This window comes from Littorina saxatilis, linkage group LG10, assembly GCF_037325665.1.
Source record: "Littorina saxatilis isolate snail1 linkage group LG10, US_GU_Lsax_2.0, whole genome shotgun sequence".
Taxonomy (NCBI): domain Eukaryota; kingdom Metazoa; phylum Mollusca; class Gastropoda; order Littorinimorpha; family Littorinidae; genus Littorina; species Littorina saxatilis.
The window spans coordinates 10125728-10148121 of NC_090254.1; the positions used below are offsets into that span (position 1 = coordinate 10125728).

Below are 22394 nucleotides of genomic sequence, written 5' to 3' on the forward strand. Positions count from 1 at the left end.
ATCAGCACATATAGGTCATTAATTAATAACTATAAAAGAATAAAAGAAGAAAATTCATAAAACCCATGATATAACAAGAAGAGCAAACGCTCGATCGAGTCACTTTCGCAGTTCTGAATATTATATGAGGCATCAGATGGACAGGAAGAAATTGCTATTCACAACACAATGAGTCACGTTCACATAAAATTTGAGCCCGGTCACTTTTATAGTTTCCGAGAAAAGCCCAACGTTAAGTTGTGTGTTGCCGAACAGAAAAGGCTAGTTATCTCCCTTGTTTTTCTGATAACGTTCGTAAAAGGCTACAGATGTAAATACTTTGATGTAAAGAATAATCCTACAAAGTTTCAATCACATCCGATGAACTTTGTCAAAGATATAAAATGTCTAATTTTTCCTTTGACGCTGACCTGTGACCTTGAAAAAGGTCAAAGGTCAACGAAACCATCGTTAAAGTGTAGAGGTCATTGGAGGTCACGACTAAACAAAATATGAGCCCGATCGCTTTGATAGTTTCCGAGAAAAGTCCAACGTTAAGGTGGTGTCTACGGACGGCCGGCCGGACAGACTAACACTGACCGATTACATAGAGTCACTTTTTCTCAAGTGACTCAAAAATACCCTTTTTTCTTGCACACCTGACACACCGACACACCAATACACATGCATACATGCCTACATACATACCTACCTACATACATACATACATACATACATACATACATACATACATACATACATTCCATGTTAAAGTGTAGTTAAGAACATCACAGTAATTATATCCTTGTTTGGATTAACAGATAAGTTAGCAATCAAACATATCACACTCATCCATTCAACCACACTCAACCTCCAACTCAAACTAAGCAGCTAATCTGTCAACCTGTCAAACTACTGCTTGGCTGGTCAATCAATCAACCACACCGATTAACATAATATTGCATTTATTCCCTTCTCAGAGATTTGGACATGTTATACCAGACAACAGTCAATACAAATAAAAAACATCACAGGGATGTTGCCAGGATTTAATTTCTTCAGCACAAATTTGCCGAAATGGCCAACACAGTTTGGTCAATTTGCCAAAAACTGAAGGCTGCAGTTAGAATAAAAGAAGGGCAGATCTGCTGAAATGACAGCGAAGTTTTCAGCGATTTGAAAGAAGTTGTTCGCGTTTTGCTGGACTGCCAACACCAACCTCCCTGTGAGACTTTCTCCAATCTAAGTTTTCTTAGGATTACCTGTATCTCTTTTGCCGAGTCCGTCTTCATGGGATATCCCAGGCTGGCACACAACTCCTTCTGAAAACGTCCACAGAAAGAATCAAGTGTTTTTCGGTCATATCTCTAGCAGTTAACACTATGGTCTTTGGGGTCCTTCAGTCAGTTCTTCCCCCCTTACAATACATGAGTTTTAGACTGCAGTTCTTAACCGCTTCATATCTTGACAATGACTGGAACAATTCTTTATTTAACGAGGGTACAAGAACAAGCAGAGATCATGCTTTTTTGCATACGGCCCTCACCCTAAAGAGGGACTTATCATCTACTATCGTCTCGAAGGAACGAAACACGCGGAATGTCACGCCATGACGCGGTATAGGCCCTTCCTAAGAGCCAGACATGCTGCGGGAGGTGGGAATACCTTACACTTAAGTTCCACAATGCAACAGTTCCACCGTCCTGTGTTTCTTGAGTCTAAAGTAGAAGTTAGCAGAAAAGATATACTAAACAGGGTCTACCGTTAGGCACTAAAACTGCACGACTGACACAGAACCCTTTGAACAGACCAGATTCACACCTCCATTTCAACCATGAAAACATATCTACAGATACCCATCTAACAATGACATAATTAGAAGAGAACAAAATTCAGCAAAAAATGGTACAGTGGTAAGACAAAAAAAAAAAAAAAGGTCTGTTTACGGTAACATAGGCAAAAAATATAGGGTCGGTAGGTCGGGAATTTTTTTTTTTTTTTTTTTTTTTCCAAAAAAACCATATTTTTACGTTATTTTGCCAAAAAAAACCAAAAGATTTTTTTATTTTTATTTTCCAAATGCCAAAAAAAAGTCTAGGGTCGCGCGAAAAAAATAGGGTCGGTCGGGTTACCGTAAACAGATCTTTTTTTTTTTTTGGCCTAACAGCTTTGAAACTTGAAAGGATACCCTTTGGACCAGTTACCAGTAGGGACATCCAGATTCAACCTTCGTCAGACGAACATTCGTCGGTGGTGGGGATTTCCTCTCTATTTTTAACTTTGTACCTCAATGCGCATGCGCTTGGTTTTTGGCGCTCACCACTGCTTGCCGAAGATCGGGATCTGCGTGGTGAAAAAGGCATGTTTGACGAACCTCAATCAGCAATCTTCGTGAGTACTTTTAGTCCTTTTTATAATGTTAAAAATATGTTTTATGTGGGCAGTGTTAACGTTTAATATCTTTACGACGCTTCTGTGGACTGTGCATCTGTAAACTGTTCATTTTGGAGGCGTAGTGCATGAACACTGATACCCACACAAAACTCAGAACTTGAGTCGACGGGGGACATATCCTGCCAATTATCTCCCTTCATCTCTCTTGCACAAGACACTTGTTTCCACTAGACCTATTTGTTTTAGAGTTGGGAGATTTTACAGGAATGAATCTAAAAATCGAAAAAAAATTCAGTGTTGCTTGTGTACCCAGCATATTCAGATGTCTGGAATATTCCGATAAAAAAGACTCGTCATATATAACACAACTCGTCATCACTGTTTCGAAAAACAGACGAACGCACGAAGAACTTCGCGTAGATCTGGACCGAAATTAGAAAGTGGTGACCGTGACGGGATGTGACGTCACCACTTCAACATACTCACGAAGATCGGAACTCACGAACTTTTGACGAAGGCAAATTTGGATGTCTCTATAGTCTCTGCACTGCAGGTGGCCTGTCAATTGACAGGTATATTTGGTCAAGATAATAGATAACATGACAACAGGTGTCCTTGCATGGGAGGTGCCCTCTCATCTGAGGGGCCTCACACGGCAGGTACCACTGTGTCTACTCACCAGTTCGTCGACCATGCGTGACTGTGGGGGCGGGTGGCGACGAAGCACAGCCTTGTCCTTGTGACAGCTACGGATTTTATGAGCCACCGCCATGTTCGCAAGCAACATGAACTCTTCCACCAGTCTGTACAATACAGCACAGCAGAATTCATACACAGGACTTTCATATACCCTCCATGGTAATCTTAAGGGCAGAAATAGATAATACTACATGGCTTGCTGTGTTGTACAATATTTACAAGAGTTGCTTTTTAAAATATTGAAATGCGAGCGAAAGCGAGCTTTTCAATACTTGAAAAAGCAACGATCATCAGGGGTCGACACTAACTTATTTGGCCTGGGGCCACACTGGCCCCAGAGATGGAAATTGCTGGGGCGGAAAACAACAAGAAGGGCAAAGCCCATACGACTCACATGCTTTACACATTTTTCCTAGCAAAATACATGTGACCTTGACCCAAGGTCAAGGTCATCCAAGGTCATGCAACACAAAGCTGTTAATTCAAGACATAGGAAGTACAATGGTGCTTATTGGCTCTTTCTACCATGAGATATGGTCACTTTTAGTGGTTCACTACCTTATTTTGGTCACATTTCATAAGGGTCAAAGTGACCTTGACCTTGATCATATGTGACCAAATGTGTCTCATGATGAAAGCATAACATGTGCCCCACATAATTTTTAAGTTTGAAACAGTTATCTTCCATAGTTCAGGGTCAAGGTCACTTCAAAATATGTATACAATCCAACTTTGAAGAGCTCCTGTGACCTTGACCTTGAAGCAAGGTAAACCAAACTGGTATCAAAAGATGGGGCTTACTTTGCCCTATATATCATATATAGGTGAGGTATTGAATCTCAAAAACTTCAGAGAAAATGTGAAAAATGTGAAAAATAGCTGTTTTTTAGGCAACATTTATGGCCCCTGCGACCTTGACCTTGAAGCAAGGTCAAGATGCTATGTATGTTTTTTGGGGCCTTGTCATCATACACCATCTTGCCAAATTTGGTACTGATAGACTGAATAGTGTCCAAGAAATATCCAACGTTAAAGTTTTCCGGACGGACGGACGACTCGGGTGAGTACATAGACTCACTTTTGCTTCGCATGTGAGTCAAAAATCTGGGGCCCACTCTCAGTATTCACGTGCGGCAATGCATTGTCTGTTTTTCTTCATCGTACACATTCTTTCAACCATTTGACATTGAAATTACGACAGCGCTTCGCGCTTTTGGCTGCATCGGTCTCCTTTTTTCGTTTCTCTCCACCCTGTTCTTCATCTTCATTTCCATGTCTTTTTACACCAGGGATGTGTCGCCACATTTTGCGTTTGGCATTTGAAGGCGATACTTATCTCTCACCTAAAGAGCTCAATCTGGGAGTTATTTCCCTTGCGGCATTGTCCTTCGACGATTGCAATGTTTTTTTTTCTTGACTGCGGCATTGATTGTAACACATATTTCAGTGACGACTTTGACTGGCGATTTTTAGTGATTGGCTCTGGCATTAGAATTTTCGGTTTGTCATTGTTGGAATTTATCCTGGGGCGGAGTGGGCCCCAAGCTTCGGCAATGTTTGGGGCGGAACACAAAACTCTGGGGCGTTCCGCCCCCCGCCCCCGCTAGTGTCGAACCCTGATCATGATCGAGAGCATGCACACACTGAAGCACGCATAACAACCACACATACACACTAAGACATGCACTCAGGCATAGACAAACTCATACCCACACCTTGCCCGACCCCCACCCAGTCAACCCACCCACACACACCCCCCACCCCATCACTACAAAACCTACTTGTTACTATCTCTCTGCTGATAGACAAAGTAGCCATTGGGCAGTCCGGTCTCCTGGTTCAGCATGTACTGAATCTTGACCTGGTCAAGCCGCAGGGCACCGCCGTCAAACCGCGCCTGGCGCATGGCTTTGGCAATCTGGAGTAGTCCCGCAAATATATCATTTAATCATCTGGCTTTAACAACTTTCAGATAGAAAGATCTTGGTGTTGCCCGATTTATTCTTTAAAACACAACATTGAAATGTAACTATACAACTTACAAGGATACTGGTTTTTTTCTTCATTAAAACCGATTGCAATAAAAAATTTAAAAGTATCCGATGAGTATTCTCCAAATTATTCCTCAATCATATTCTCTGTGCATCAGCCTTCCGCAAATATGACGTGTAATCATTCTTTTACTCAATCAAGTGAAAAATGATTACTCTGCACACAAACATGTGAAATTCATGTACTGTATGAAGCTGAACACTAAACAGGAAAACACACAGAGAACAATTCTGATAAGCAAACCCCAAAACCAACCAACAATAAAAAAAACCAAAAAAATCAACTGATATAAAAGCGGCGACACAAAGCAGAATTTAGGGCTCTCAATCACCTTGTCCATATTGAGGACTCTGGATTTGATGTCCTCTACCGTATATCCCTCGGAGATGGGAGGCAGCTCTTCTCTCGTCCATTCCCTATCTGGCTGCTCAATGAAACCCTGATGACAGACACAATACCCTCAATTCAACCATTGCTTCTACAGATGCCTATATACTTGAAGACAACTGTCCATCCATTTTTGCCAGATACAGCCAAAAGAGCAAGTTCATCTTTGATGGTATTTTTTCCCTTCAAATTTTGGCGAGTGTACGGTGCGGCAAACATGTACAGTGAAACTTTCATTATAATACCACCACCCCCCCCCCCCACCCTTTAAGACCTAGCTTTTAAGGATGTTCTGTTCACAACCTCTGTAATTTTACCTACATTTTAAGACTCCCGCCTTCTTAAGACCTAATTTGTTCATATTTTTGGAGGTTGTAAAAGGGTAGATGTGCGACTGTGTATGACTGTGGGAGTGTAAGACACACGCAAACTGCATGTAATCTCAAGCATTTTCTCCTTTGATTTCAAAAGATCAGTTGCAAGGACTAATACATAATTTGACTGCTGGTGCCGAAAAGATCACGCTAAAATTCATGGAATAATCATTTTCAAGGGCAGCGACTCCTGAACAGCAGCAGTTGAAAGGTTGATGTTACCTGTGCGTGTTCGTAGCTGAGTTTGACGCAGGAGCGAATCACAGTGCGCCCAAACCACTCTTCAAGAATCTGCACAACAAATGTAAACATGTTTTGTAAATAATATTTTTATGTTGGAAACCTTCAGTGAACTTCAGACTTTCTTCGCAAGAAATTCAGTTAAAATTAGTTCAAACAAGTCGCCTGAGTATGAACACACACATTGAAATTCTCATCATGTAGGTGCAAAGCCTTTCAAAAAGTGTTGCCATAACCTACCCCTTTTATGTCTGGCCATGTTAATCAAACCACAACTACTGTAATGTGTGCCTTTAAGTTAAATAATCACTGAACAACTATCAATGAAAACAAAAGGCTAAACAATTGTCAATAAACCACAAGAACTAATTCTTCAAATGGACTCAATTCCCTTGAATGAATGTATCCTGAATTACAAAGTTAAACCAACAAGGTCAGAAATGAACAAAATGAGCAGAACCCAATTCTGTCATTTCAAAAACTTCATGCATTCCAATTCACCATTTACGCTACCATCGTCTGGCTATCATCTTACCTCGCCATTTTCTGTCATTTTCCAGATGACAGAGAAACTGAGACGATCTTCATCTGGGTTGAGACTGCACAGCTGTTCACACAGTAACCTTGGCAACATGGGAATCACCTGCACAATGTACAAGTTGATCAGCTACACTTTTTGTGGAACATGTTTATTGTTTTCACACAGTAACCTTGGCAACATGGGAATCACCTTTGATCAGCTACACATTTTGTGGAACATGTTTATTGTTTTCAAAGTCATTCGAGCAAAGTCCTCTTCTGTCAAGGATATGAGTCAAGAGGTGAACATTGGTTCAGAGTTTAAAGTTTTATTTGTAGTTTTATTTTTTAGGAAAGACATATGGCTTATCTACTACAACATTCTTCACATGAACGTTCTGAAACCAATTTGAAGATACTTTTATTTCAGATGACACTTATATGACGCAATAGCCTAATGAATAAGATGCCGGCCTTCCATGTGGGAGGTTGATCGAGTGTTGAAATTCCGGCCACGCCTGGTGGGATAAGGGTAGAGATTGTTCTGATCTCCCAGGTCAACTTATGTGCAGACCTGCTAGTGCCTTATCCCCCTTTGCGTGTACACGCAAGCACAAGACCAAGTACGCACAGAAAAGATCATGTAATCAATGTCAGAGTTTAGTGAATTATAAAACCATGAAGATACTTAAGCACGCATCCCCCAAGTATGGCTGGGAGTATGGCTGCCTAAATTGCGGGGTCAAAACGGACATACAAGTAAAAACACACTTGTGCAAAGGAACAATGCACGATTGTACGTGGAAGTTCAAACCATGAACGCAGAAGAATAAGAGCAAGTCAGAGCTAGCATGTCCACAGTTAGTGTAGAAAACGTGTAGGCACACATTGTTTGCATGAATACATGCTCCATTTTTAAGGTTCTCTTTCCCTAAATCCCCTTTTATAACTTAAATATAGGAGCTGAACAGCGCCAGAATAGCAATTGAGTAACTTCAGGCCGTGACTTTTGTCCCGAAAAAAAAATGTTCGTACACTAAGCTTTTTAGCACGAGTGGGTTTTTACGTGTATGATCGTTTTTACCCTGCCATTTAGGCAGCCATAGAAAGTATATATGATGGCAGAGTAAAAAAGTGTAAACTGACCTTTTGCACAAGGTAGACGCTCGTCGCTCGCTCACTGGCGACTTTGTCCAGCTCCGTGTACTCCTTCACGAAGTAGCTGACATCAGCGATGTGAACACCCACCTCATACACACCTGTCGACACAGAGACCAGAAAATAAGACACTGGCGGCATATCATTATTGTTCTGCACAAAGGTGCGCTGGAAAAAGCAACAATTTCATCTGCTCTTGTTTCTGTGTCTCATTTTGATCTGTTGTCCTGCCTGTCTCAAAGTAGGTAAATGCCTGTTAGCTCTTTCAAATTTCTTTAGTTGATCCAACAATCTCAACACTCCTACCTCTTAATTGATGCTCATCTTCCACACAAACATATGACCGGACAACTGCCAACACCAACAAATGCATGCTTACATGCTATCAAGTATGCACATAAACACACAGAGACATACACTTCTTCTCCTTATCATTACAATGCAAATAGATTATAGACATGGACTTTCTTCTTCTTTCTTAGGCCCTTTGCCCCCAGCGGAGCATAGGCCATTGACGACATTCCTCCATCGCACCCTGTTCTGGGCTGTTCTTTCCGCTTCTGCCCAGCTGTTGCCTTGCCTCTTCAGTTCTGCCTCTGTGTCCCGCCTCCAGCTGTTTCTCGGCCTCCCACAAGACATGGACTAGACAAGGACGCACACACATACACACACACACACACACACACACACACACACACACAGACAAACACATGTATACTGATGCAGACAAACAGACAGAAAAACACACTTACCATCCCCAAGATATGTACAATGCAAGGCGTCGTCAAGGTCTCGGGCAGTGGAGGGGTCAATGGTAAAGATGCACTCTTTTCGCAGGTCTCGCCGCCACTCCAACTCTTTGGCTGGGATGGTCCAGGGCAAATCTTGAGGCAAACACTCCAGCACCTGATATGGCAATGAGAAGCTTTCACGAGTGACTGAAAGTCTGGTTACCTTAGCCTTTTATTTTTTTAATTATTTGTTATCATGTTATTCAGGCAGCATTATCTTATTGCTTGGAAATTCGGGTTGCTCATTCCTCCCAGTATAAATTAGCTAGCAGCAACAAAGAGTCTTGCAACCCATGTGTGTGCGTGGTTTAGGTGTAATCAGCCACCTGCACTTTTGGCAGAAAGACCAAGGTCCTTTAAACGCCATGGCCTCAACACAGGTGTGGGACATGGATACAGTCCCTGAGTCATCGCATAAAGTTAACCCATGTCTGTCCCGCCCTGGATTCGATCAAGTCCAGTGCTCTACAGTGAAACACCCTTTTAAGACCCCCCCCACCCCCCATTTAAGACTTCATCCTTTTTAAGACCCTGATTTCTCAGACCTTGTGTTCATAACCTCTGTAAATTAATTACCCACATTTTAAGACTCCCTCCTTTTTAAGACCCGATTTTTTGACATCTTAAAAGGGGGGTTCCACTGTACAAACTGACCTATCAAAGCCTCTTTCAAGTCCAGTGGTACCTGTACTGCATGGCCCCTCCGACACCTCTTACCAACAAACAAAAACTCCCCCCACCCCCCAACCCCCCCCCCCCCAAAAAAAAAGAAGAAGAAAAAGCATTAGTTTTGAACAATGTCCCACCTCGTCTGAGAACTCGCTGCAGTCAACGTCATTCTCAATCAGCAAGGCCTCTGTCTCTGGTTCCACCTGTCCCGCCTCTCCCAGGCTTCTAGCCAGCTGTCTGTGGAGAAAAAACACCCCACATTGAAGGTCACTTTAGACGGGCGCAGTGGCGTGGTTGTAAGACGTCGGCCTCCTAATCCGGAGGTCATGAGTTCGATCCCGGTCGCTGCCGCCTGGTGGGTTAAGAGTGGAGATTTTTCCGATCTCCCAGGTCAACTTATGTGCAGACCTGCTAGTGACTTAACCCCCTTCGTGTGTACACGCAAGCACAAGACCAAGTGCGCACGGAAAAATCCTGTAATCCATGTCAGAGTTCGGTGGGTTATAGAAACACGAAAATACCCAGCATGCCTCCCCCGAAATTGGCGTATGCTGCCTGAATGGCGGGGTAAAAACAATCATACACGTAAAAATCCACTCGTGCTAAAAACACGAGTGAACGTGGGAGTCTAAGCCCATGAACGAAGAAGAAGAAGAAGAAGAAGAAGAAGAAGAAGAAGAAGAAGAAGGTCACTTTCACAGACCTGCCAACCCTTGTCAAACCTCAACTTTAGCAATTGACATTGTTTTGGTATTTTTAGAGCAGCAAATCATGTTTTAGCGTAGCATTGTCTAAAATTTATTGTCACATCCACATTTAGGCTATTTCTCGCAGGAATATATATATATTTTTTAAAGTTTTAATTAGAAAAACAGAAACATAATGGCCAATTGAGAGTGTCTGCAGTGCCACTTTACAGTGTGGACAATGTTTTATGACACAAATTCTGACCGCTACACGGAGTGAGAATCAGAAATGAGTACCAGGACACACAAGAAAGAGCAAAATGTTGCATGCTTGTGATTATTTGTTTGGGCGTAGCAATTCTAAGCTTGGCCTAAAACAGCGTAGTAATTTGTCTTAAAACGTAACATACTACGCTGAAAGCGAAACAGTAGGCAGCTTTGCTTTCAGTGCCTCTAAACATAGTCATTTCCTTGCTTTCATCATTTTCTTGCCCGGAATGGACAGTGATTGTAGTAGTAATTTTCAAACCTGGTATTTCATTTCAGGCACAATCCAGTCAAACTCATTCTTAAACACAATTACATGTACATTATGTACGTCAGGAAGAACACCATCGAACAAAATATACAGTGGAACCCTCCTTTTAAGACCGCAAAAAATCTGAGAAAATCAGGCCATAAAAAGGGGGAGTCTTTAAATGGAGGTAAATTTACAGAGGTTATGAACAGAAAGTCTGAGAAAACAAGGTCTTAAAATAGAGGGGGTCTTAAATTGGGGGGTCTTAAAAGGGGGGTTCCACTGTACAACCAACATAAAGATGTCCACACAAACACATAAAGTCTTACCCTTTAGGAAGCTTGCTTGACTCATTCCAGTCAGTGATGCGAGCGATGAAAAGCACCTTGGTGAAATCCTCTGGTCGTTCTTTGAAACCTGGAATGTCATTGAGTATTGGAATTATTAGACGTCTGTTTGGCATCTGCATAATAACATTGAAGGCAAGTTGGGATATGAATTGATAATGATGCTTATGTCGAAGCTCATGTAAGCAGTTAACTAGAGAGTCCTATTATTTCATCCTACCATGCCTACATTGGACATTCTGAGTAACACTCAAAATCCCAGTAATCGTGAGGCAGGACTAGACAAGCTTGATGCGTGTGGATCTAAATGGAAAAAAATGGAACCAAATACTGTGTGTCACAATTTTCTAACGTAATCTAGTACAATTTCTTGACATAAAGTACTCAAAATAGATAGAACTTTTGAGCTGGTTGCAATACATTTAGGAATTATGACCCATCACGGATAATGGCAGATGCCTAGCTGAATTTTTGCAACCACTTATTAATGCGAAATCTTGTGATAATGCAGCTGCACATGCATATCTAGGCAGTAATGTGAGACTATATCCTGATGTAAAAGATAAAATGTTGGCGCAACCATGAAACTGCGTCCCCCATACTGACCTTTGGGCAAGTCGTTAGTGGGAATCATCATACGAGGGACGCGGGAATCCGTGGGAGCAAAGGTGGCGAAACTGTGGTTGACATCCAGCATGGGGCGAAGATGACCTCCGGCAGCCCTGGAATGTTTCTTTTCAAGGATTGCTACCACCTGAATTAGAAAGAAAGGAAGACAAAAAGGTGAAGTCTGAGAACCATTATGAACATCAAGTTATGGAGAAAGAAGGGGTGCTGGGGCCGTGTACATTGTGTCGACACCTGAAACTGAAAATCCTACGAGTCCTCAATCTGAACATACACTGGTGAAAGTTCTTAAAAAACACAAAGCTATATATGCCCGACAGTCAAACTGAAATTCCATTTCTTAAGCTTTTTCAAAAAACGGAAATCAGGGTATAAACTGAAAAGTTAAAATCCCCAAGGAAGTAAAGATCTTAGATTACAAGACAACAGTGGGTGGGTGTCTTGCAGACCCCATCTTTTGGCATACTTAAATGGGTCGTCATCTGACATTCACTTGTCAAAGATCTGAGTGGCATAAAGAAAAAACAGGGATACATTTATGTGAGAAGCTTGCTGACTGTCTCTTTCAAACATTTTCTTTTCTTACAAATCTTCAGTAAAGAAGCTGAACACATCCTTGTGAAGCAATGAAACAAAGAAAAAAAAATCACTCCACACACAACACATGCACACAAACATAAGCACTCACACTAGAAAACCAGCCCAAAAAACATTTCCATTTACCTTGCCCGTACGTTGCATGAACCGGTCAAAGTTGACCCCGCTCCCTTCACCTCCTGGCTCTCCGCCCTCCTCTCCAGGCCCCGCCCCCTTTTCGCTGAACAGTTTTTTTGCCACGCTGCTTCCTTGGTCCATCACGTCTTTAACGGACATGAAGCGCCTCTGCTTGCAAGACGAACCTGGTGTGCCACCCCCTTTCTGTGACTTGTCGTCTTTTGGTCGGGCGCCTGAGTTTGGGGTGGAGCTTCCCTGAGAAGTGGGCGTGGCTTGAGGGGTGGAGACGCTGTCTGGTGGCTTTTTGACCTCCGTACTTGCTGTAAAGAAAGAGGATGATATATATATATATGCTAGTTACTGAAGTAAATCTGTGTTCAGGTAAAATATTCTGCAAGGATCTGTCGGAGTAAATTCATAGAACACGAGAATAGTTATTGAGTGAGCAGGGAAAACTGTTCTGGTATTGTAATTCTAATTGTGAGCAGTTAATTTTAATCTTTGATGTTGATCTTTTCTTATATTACAAGGCTAACGTCAACCCACACATCAGAAATTCCTTTTATCCCCCTACACGATGTGTTGCTATCCGTTACCATTACAGCCTTTTTAAGTTGAGCCCGAAGTTCACTTCCTGAAGACTTAGCCAAGTCTTTGTAACAAATATTCAGTGCCAAAGCTTTGTGCAGCAAGCTTCGTGAAGTGCTCCATGAAGTAGACTTAAGAGTTCTCTAATTTCTTATCCCCATCATGTACTCACACACTGTTTTTCCATCGCCGTCAAGCTCCACCTCCATCTCCTCCTCCACCACCACATCTGGTGCGTCCTTCTCCTCCTCCTCTTCGCTTTCTTTGGCTGAATTTTCAGGGCGGGGAGGCGTGTTGATCTTCTCATAGTTGTCCAACTCCTCTTTAAACACCTAAAACAGAAACAAAGCTATGTTTAGTCCTCATTCAGGCATGACATCAGTATTCACATCTCACACTCATCACCAGTATACCAGCAGATTGTACATGAGTCTTCTTCTTCTTCGTTCATGGGCTGAAACTCCCATGTTCCCTCATGTTTTTGCACGAGGGTTTTTACGTGTATTTAGGCCATTTAGGCCGCCATACCCTGCTTTGGAAGGAGATTGTACAGTCAATCCTGCCCTAGCAACCACCTCTCAGTAATGACCACCTGCCAACAATGACCACTGGAAAATATCCCCAATGAGTTTTTCTACATAACTCACCTTTCCATAAGTAACCACCTGTCAAGGATGACCACACTTTATCGGTTCCTTGGGTGGTCACTATAGACATGAGGCTCAAATCTGAGAAAATCAGGTCTTAAAGCAAGGGAGTCTTAAAATAGGTGTAAATGTATAGAGGTTATGAACATAAAGTTTGAGAAAACAGGATCTTAAAAGGGAGGGAGCCTTAATCTGGGGGATCTTATTCCTTAAAGGGGGGGGGGAGGGGGGAGCACTGTACTACACTACTGATGCCTTTAACTCATTATCTCCCAGGTACGGATATATCCGTGTACCCACTCATATGGCTCTATCTGACCTGTACACACAGTCACTTCCTGTAACGTCGATCTAATGCCTGCATTTCAACGTGTTGACACACAGTTTATACACAGTTACTACAATTCTGAGTGACCTGCTGCAGCACAGCTGGTCTTGGCTAAAAAAAACCTTGGTCAACATAGGTGGGGTAGAAAGTGTTAACCAAAAGAAAAGAGTGGTATTGTGACATAATGATGCATTATCTGTAAGACTTTGTCTCACACCAAAACATGCCCTGCTGACATTCAAACCTGCTCAATACACTACAGCTGAGTACAGTGGAACCCCCCTTTTCAGACCTCCTAAAATCTGAGAAAATCAGGTCTTAAACAGGAGGGAGTCTGAAAACGGGGGTAAATTTACCGATGTTATGAACAGAAAATCTGAATAATCAAGGTCTAAATAACAGGAAAGTCTTACATTTGGGGTCTTGTTTGTTTGTTTGTTCGTTCATGGGTTGAAACTCCCACGGCTTTTACGTGTATGACCGTTTTTACCCCGCCATTTAGGCAGCCATACGCCGCTTTCGGAGGAGGAAGCATGCTGAGTATTTTCGTGTTTCTATAACCCACCGAACTCTGACATGGATTACAGGATCTTTTTCGTGCGCACTTGGTCTTGTGCTTGCGTGTACACGCGGGGGTGTTCGGACACCGAGGAGAGTCTGCACACCAAGTTGACTCTGAGAAATAAATCTCTCGCCGAACGTGGGGATGAACTCACGCTGACAGCGGCCAACTGGATACAAATCCAGCGCGCTACCGACTGAGCTACATCCACGCCCCTATTTGGGGTCTTAAATGAGGGGTTCCGCTATTGTATCTTACAGAAAAAAACTGACTAAACCCTTCAGTATTCTATTCCTGCAACATGCGCCGGTTTGATGAACATCTCTGCTTACCCGCCAGTTGCCTCGATCTTGAATCAGAACAGCAACAGTGTCTCCGTTCAGCGCTCTGTTTCGGTCAGACATGCCAGCGATGTAAATGTCCATGGTACCGTCCTGATGCCAGAGAGAAAAGAATAAGCATTAGAATTAGGTCTGTAAATAGTAAGTCGTCATCCCTGCCAAAACGCTTGACAAAATGAGTGAGATGGTAGAGATTTTCTTCTTTGTCTTGGACTGTTGGGACAGTTCTCAGTAAAAGGAATGCTGAAATGTATGTGTGCGCATGCATTTTTTTCAATAAGATATCTGTGGCACGACCAAATAACACATTTGCACACCACGCATATTTACTCTTATTTACCCAAATTTAACTCACCGGAAAAGGAACGTATGCATCCTCATAATTCTTGGGGTTGATTCGTATTCTGCCCTGTAAATGGAAACCATTATACATGAACAACAAACATATTGCTTTATCTTCAAATTTGAAAAACACAAAGTATGAAAGCAACATTCAAAGTATTTATTACAATTTTAAATTGTGATAACAAAAGTTTTTATAACATTTTTTAAAATTTGAAACCATCTCTGAGAACTTCAACCTTAGTTAACACTTTCTTCTTCTTCTTCTTCGTTCATGGGCTTAGACTCCCACGTTCACTCATGTTTTTAGCACGAGTGGATTTTTACGTGTATGACCGTTTTTACCCTGCCATTCAGGCAGCATACGCCGATTTCGGGGGAGGCATGCTGGGTATTTTCGTGTTTCTATAACCCATCGAACTCTGACATGGATTACAGGATCTTTTCCGTGCGCACTTGGTCTTGTGCTTGCGTGTACACACGAAGGGGGTTAAGTCACTAGCAGGTCTGCACATAAGTTGACCTGGGAGATCGAAAAAATCTCCACTCTTAACCCACCAGGAGGCAGCGACCGGGATTCGAACTCACGACCTCCGGATTAGGAGGCCGACGTCTTACCACCACGCCACTGCGCCCGTCAGTTAACACTTTCAAAAGCTGATCAATTTAAAACAAGTTGAACATACCAATCTTTTAATACTCTTGAATGAAATATGCTGACATGTCAAAACATACCTCAACCAGTGTCCCTCTCTTCAACCCCTCCGAGACTTGTTCCATTGGCCAGTAAGGTTCAAACTGCAACATCATCAAATACCATCACTGAAATACATAATATCACATCCAAATTCAAAATGATGTTAAATATAATATCTATAAAGAACAAAGTAAAAAAAAAGAAAGTAAAGGACGCAAGAACATAGAAAAAAATCAACTTATTGCACATAAACTGATTTCTTCCATGCGTACATGTATACAGATCTCATAAAGTTTAACTTGAATAATATTATATAGATATGTTGTTTGTATTTTTACATTACTTTCTTGTTTGTTTTTTTGTTCATAAAAGTTTCTCACAAAAATTAAAAAATCACACTTTCAAAACTAAAGTTAAAGCCCGACCTCCTCTACAAAACTTTCCCTAATGTGGTTCCACAGCCTTTATCAGCTAAGGTGTCAACACAAGACCTCGTGCTAGCGGTGGTTTGTGGTGGTTTGTTTAGCGGAGTCAATTACTGAATTAGGCGTTTATAGTAGTGCCAAGACTGTTTATCTAGAGCGCCCATGCTATCGCCGACTTCTGACATCTCCTGTAGGCTAGCGTGTCCCCTGGGACAAGGAGATTTACGATGCAGGAGCTGTCAGAAGTTGGCCACAGCATGGGCGCGCTAGATAAACAGTCTTGGCACTACTGTAAACGCCTAATTGACTCCGCTGAACAAACCACTGCTAGCACGAGATCTTGTGTTGACAGCTTAGCTGATAAAGGCTGTGGAACCACAGTAGGGAAAGTTTTGTAGATGAGGTCGGGCTTTAAGTAGCCACCGGTTGGATTGCTTAATATTCTTTACATGGTGTTCTTACAAACAGATCATTAACAAAACTCATTCATATCAATTTTCACATACCACGTTTTTCTTCTGATGATGCTTCCTGCCACTGTGAGATGTGTTTTGACCCCCTTGACCGCGAGGCGTATTCTGACCTGCTTGACCTTGGTGGCGAGGCGTATTCTGGCCTGCTTGACCTTGGCCGTGAGGCGTAGTCTGACCTGCTTGACCTTGGTCGCGAGGCGTATTCTGACGTCCTTGACCTTGATGTTGACGATTGTGGTGTTGGTGCTGCTGCTGTTTGTGATGTTGCTTTTCCTCTCGTTGCTGCTGCATGTGCTGTTGCTGCTGCTGCCGCTGTTCTTCGGTCATGTTGCGATTTTGTAGTAGTTTCTCATGAAGTCGACGTATGTTTTCCGGCAGTTGACTTAGCGCCTGTGCACTTTCCTCACCCTCTTTAGAATGACCCTTTCCCTCTCCCCCTTCTGTGGAATCAGCCATTTCTACAACCTGGCCAGCACTCGCGTCCATTGTTTCTTTGTTTTTCTTCTTCTTCCTTTTCTTTTTAGGTTTTTGTGCTTGAGACGTGGACGAGTCAACGCCCGATGCATCTGCCCCTGATATGGCCATGGACCCTAAACTCGCTGACAATGTCACATCAGCTTCCCCCTCTGCCTGTTGACCAGGAAGAGAGTCCGCCTGGGCCGTTTCGCTGCCGGAAGAAGTCTTCGCTGACTTTGGTCGTTTTTTCTTTTTCTTGGGTTTTGAAGCTGGAAGAGCACTGACAGAGTCTGCCGTTCCTGTTAGTGTTAAATCTCCCTCGGCTCCGAGAATAGCTTGCCTCACAGAGTTGACGTCCATCACTTGTGATGTGAAAGTCGATGATGCAGAAACGGAGGAAGAATCGGCGGCTGGTGAAGCAGAATCAAGTGGAACTTGTCCAGTCACATCAGCTGTAGCCATTATGCTGCCTTCGGAAGAATCCATGGATACAGTGAAAAGATGACGTCTGTGATGAAAATGATCGAGTAGTGGTGGATAAGTAGGGACTGAGAGTGTGACGACAGGTTCAGCTAGATGTTATTCTGTAAAAACAAATCATCAGAGAATTGGTAAATCAGGTTTGAGAGAGAGAGAGAGAGAGAGAGAGAGAGAGAGAGAGAGAGAGAGAGAGAGAGAGAGAGAGAGAGAGAGAGAGAGAGAGAGAGAGAGAGAGAGAGAGAACTGTAACTACATTATTTAATCAGTCATAGACTCATACTTGCAGTGATCATGCAGTCCCCCATTTCTTAGTAACTATAGTAGATGAAAGAATGACAAGTTTTTGAAAATGAAGCTGGAAAGTTAGTTAGTATAGTTATTTGCCATGAGGCAGGGCTCCCCACAAATGGCCCTCCTAGAGGGTCCTGGGACCCCCACTAATAATTTTTAGAGGGTCCAAAAGCCGAAAAATCCTGGTGTAGACTTATAAAACATTCTGGTCACGCATAGTGAAGTGTGTACAATAGCTGACAATTGCAGGCTGAAAATCATCTACGGTACGCACGATAAAGGAAATGATAAGTGCGTACCCGGACCCGCTCTTGTAAAGTTTAGTGCGTCCCGTGACCCTCTCCATAAATTTCAAGTATGTGTTTTTGGCTTCTACTTCTAGTGCGTATAGGACGCAGGGACGTGTACTTTGGGGAGCGCTGCATGTGGACCACTCAGAGCAAGGAAGGCTATAGAATTTGATGAGAGAATGCAAGCATAGATTCCTCTGGAGGTGCACACCATGTGAAAAAAGATTGTGGCTGTAAAGCAGCAAAGGCTTTATATGAATGACTCTTTCGGTGACAACCAAGGATCCTTAATACTGACCTGCATGGCCACAGCACAAATTCGATTCATAAATTTATATACCCTTGCTAATTCTCACTAAGTAGGTGCTATATAGTGATTTTTTTCTCTGCAAGTGCAACAGTTGTCAGTGTTTGCCTCAGCTGCAGATCAAGGCACATTCCATTTACCATTCTGGTCAGTTATTCCAGAACAGGGCTGGATCCCCACAGACGCTTCACCTAGAGGTTCCCGGGACCCCCACTTTGAATTGCTAGAGGGTCCATGGACCCCCTCAGCGGAGTTTTATAAGCGTTCAAAAACTCCAGACATTACAACAACACCACGCGCACAGACACACACAAATACTCAAACATGGTATATTTGGTGCTTGCACTTAGCTGACCACTAGTCTGAAAATGTTACCCACGGTAGAACGCAGGGCCGCGCAGTTTGGGGAGCCCTATAGAGCTGTTCCAGAACATTCGAACTACTCTAATGTGCAAACTAACAGGTTTTATCTGTGAACACGCACACAGTGACACACACACACACACACACAAAAACAAGTGTTGCCACTAAACTCTAGTCTTACTTTGTGACCTAATGAAGACGACAAACTCCTGGTTGCTCTCTTGTAATCTGCGAAGTAATGCTCTCGCGCTTTTTAAAATCTAATTGAAGGCATGGAACCACCAACACACTTCCTTGTAGCGTCTTTGAATCTAGTTTCGTTATCGTTTATTACGTCTTAGTACATTCGCCCAAAAAACGGATGTCCGCTGACTGCACAAGAAATGGCAGCGGTTCTCAAAATTGTGGCTTCGACGAATTAGTATTCTGTCACAGTGTTCCCTTAATTTACGCAGCCAGAATGCCTTCACTAATTCGAATACAGCATGAGTAGTATCTATAAATAGCGATACGCTGCACGGACTCTATTAATGGTTAGCTGCGTTGCACAAGGAAAAGCTCTTATTCCGTCAGCAGCTTACTCAACGGCATGAAAGATTACAGAGCAAGGGAAACAACTCTAGTTTTCCCAGACAAGTAGCGTCCCTTTACCAATGCTTTGTCGCTGATCTCAACCACAGGAGCTTGTAAATGTAAGTTGTATCAGAGCGCCAGTGTGACGCCGTCATCTTGGCCTTACCGTCATATTACCCCCTCGATTTATACTCGAGACTGAAATGTTGTTTCCTGGTAGAATTAATGAAGTGAAATTATCAAAGGACGAAAAGCATGTCACTGAGTTTCTTGCAGTGATGAAATTTAATAGATTTCACCGGCAAAAAATCGATTTCTTCGAAAACGTGTACCGAGCCAGAGCTTTTATCACACAAAAATTGCTATATATGACAGCTAAGACCGTATTTGTTACATTTTAGCAGTGTTGACCCCGAGTTTCTACTGCAAACAAAAAATAATAGCAAAATGTCAAAGCGTTATGTGCGAGTCCCCTAATATGGACCACCTTCAACAAATCGAAGAAAATAAAAGCTAAAGGCTATTTTCATTAATTCATTAAGAAGCTTGCTGGAAATAACCTATAACTAGCCCTCGAGATTTAAAAAAAAAAAGGTAACAAAAAGTCTTCTTTTCGTGGAAGTTGATAATTTCACTTATTTTCACTCTGTTTTTGATAAGATTCTTTAGTTTCCTGGTGTGCTTCAAATAATGCTCTCATCAACCCGAAACAGATAAATCTAGAGCATATTTTAATTAGTCTGACTTGTACACTAAGTTGTATCATGTTATTTTGAAATATAGGGGGCTTTTTACAGTGATTCGTGAAGGCCGCTTCACTGGTCCATATTAGGCGCCCAGGCTCCTAATATGGACCATTTATGATTTTTTCTGTATTTAATTTTTGCTAAATGTCTATCAAAGCTATTTCACTCTAATTAGGCCTAACGGTTAACCTAAGAGAGAAGGACTACCAAACACAAAATGAAACTTCTTCGCAAGAAAACAAGCTAGTTATCAGCATGAAACAAAAAGTGGTCCATATTAGGAGCCCTTCCCCTAAATCAACAAAAATGGCGTCAGAAAAATGGGAACAGGCTCGGTACATATATTGGATCGAAGCTACGGTCCATTGACACGATAAATTCATTATGCATGATTTGTTGGAAAGTCACTTTGTGAAACGATAAAGGTTCATTCCTGTGCAATTGTTGTTATTATTTTCTTTGTGTTTGAGACCCCCAAAAATGAAGTTGAAAACAGCCTTACGTACGCATCGAATGTTGTCACGCCCACTTAGATTTTTCCGACCTCTGTAACCAAATGAATTTTTATAATCACTATTTTTTTTTACGATCACGTCAACAAGTGCAGCTTGAAGATGCAGAAAATGCATTCATTCAACCGAGGACACACTTTGGACGAATTTGATGTCTCAGAGAGTGTTTTGTGTCACACGTGATGGCTTCGTAACGGCCGTTTTCATAATAAGCTAGCATCAATTCAACTGAATGAAAGCATACATGTTCATGTTTGCACCTTTGTTAATCACCCCGCCATACAGATGCATGACGTTTTTTTTTCACAATTTGTCGTGTCTTTATTTTTAAACAACTACTTATACATTCTTGTCAAGCTATAATTAGTACAACATATAATCATTCAATATGGCTGCATTATTAACAAATTTGTGTCACGATGATGCGGACAAAATGAGACGGGTATACCCCCCTATCAGATACCTGTATTTTGTAAGGAAACGTATTTCTTGCTTTTTTGTTTCTTGCAAACTGACATTCTGATAACAAAGAACCTTTGAATCAATAATTCAACTCAAATTAGTCAAGTTTTATTTTTGGGCCTTATTCCCACTTTTGTTAACCAGTTTTGGAGAATGACTCATACCCACGAATTATATATATCCGATGTCCATAGCCATCAAGCTCAGTGACATTAGTTCTACCCTCAAAGCTAAACATTCTACGATCCTCAGCTGAGGATGATCACAAACAAAATCAGTACTGAGTAACGCTGAAATATAATCCCATAGTCCGGACTGAGTCGAAGATTACTTGACCAAAAACTGAATTTGCGTGAAAAATGACGTCAACACAGTGCGGCCTCACCGTTTGCAAAAAAAGCCGGATATGAAGTTATCAAAGGCATTTACTGATCGAAGAAAAAAAACTGAAGAGAAAAAAAAAAGCCCACCAACTGCATGGTGATATCACCTGCAGGAACTCGCATGCAAAATGCCATACTGAGACATCTATCGGGTTGTTCTTCTAGGAATCGCTGTGCACGCGCATACAACTTGAACACACACATGTATACACACAATTCACTGAATGACTTGTCACTTGATGTAAAAACTGGCAAGTCTCGCACATAGTTTATTTGCATTGACACTATTTTAGATAAAACGCTGACGTATCAAATCACTTGCATTGACGCCATTTTAGATAAAAACGTCACTTGCCTCGACGCCACGTGGATTGGCATATATTTGCAAGTTAAGTAAACTTTCACTTCTGTGTTCGTATACTGCTGATACTTGTCTAGACTGTACCTTACTGCCAAGGCTGAAGACAGACTGCATCTTACCACCAAGGCTGAAGACAGACTGCATCTTACCGCCAAGGCTGAAGCGGACAGACTGCATATATCTTACCGCCAAGGCTGAAGACAGACTGCAAGGCTGAAGCGGACAGACTGCACCTTGGCCTTGCCGCCAAGGCTGAAGACAGACTGCATCTTACCGCCAAGGCTGAAGACAGACTGCACCTTACCGCCAAGGCTGAAGACAAGACTGCACCTTACTGTCAAGGCTGAAGACTGAATGCACCTTACTGCCAAGGCTGAAGATTGACTGCACCTTACCGCCAAGGCTGAAGATTGACTGCACCTTACCGCCAAGGCTGAAGATTGACTGCACCTAGGCTGAAGACTGAATGCACCTTACCGCCAAGGCTGAAGACTGACTGCACCTTACCGCCAAGGCTGAAGACTAGTGACTGCACCTTACCGCCAAAGCTGAAGACTGACTGTGGCCTTATACCGCCAAGGCTGAAGACTGACTGTGGCCTTATACCGCCAAGG

General features: G+C 42.3%; 1 protein-coding gene across 2 annotated transcripts in view; it reads right to left on the reverse strand.

The window, feature by feature from the left end:
* Positions 1-19336, reverse strand: part of LOC138978141 (DIS3-like exonuclease 2) — a 31181-nt gene extending 11845 nt beyond the window's left edge. The window contains exons 1-18 of one of the 2 annotated variants that reach the window (XM_070350791.1): positions 18933-19336; positions 16590-17596; positions 15697-15759; positions 14975-15028; positions 14611-14712; positions 12914-13073; positions 12163-12473; positions 11419-11566; positions 10795-10882; positions 9400-9499; positions 8555-8708; positions 7791-7903; positions 6661-6768; positions 6108-6176; positions 5456-5563; positions 4854-4990; positions 3053-3176; positions 1242-1301 (exon numbers count right to left, since the gene is read on the reverse strand). In XM_070350791.1, the coding sequence (XP_070206892.1) occupies positions 1242-1301; positions 3053-3176; positions 4854-4990; positions 5456-5563; positions 6108-6176; positions 6661-6768; positions 7791-7903; positions 8555-8708; positions 9400-9499; positions 10795-10882; positions 11419-11566; positions 12163-12473; positions 12914-13073; positions 14611-14712; positions 14975-15028; positions 15697-15759; positions 16590-17498 (2808 nt within the window). In that variant the 5' untranslated portion in view covers positions 17499-17596; positions 18933-19336. Of the gene's footprint in view, positions 1-1241; positions 1302-3052; positions 3177-4853; positions 4991-5455; positions 5564-6107; positions 6177-6660; positions 6769-7790; positions 7904-8554; positions 8709-9399; positions 9500-10794; positions 10883-11418; positions 11567-12162; positions 12474-12913; positions 13074-14610; positions 14713-14974; positions 15029-15696; positions 15760-16589; positions 17597-18924 lie in introns of both variants that reach the window. The other variant, XM_070350790.1, reaches the window with a different exon arrangement.
* Positions 19337-22394: the final 3058 nt, after the last annotated feature.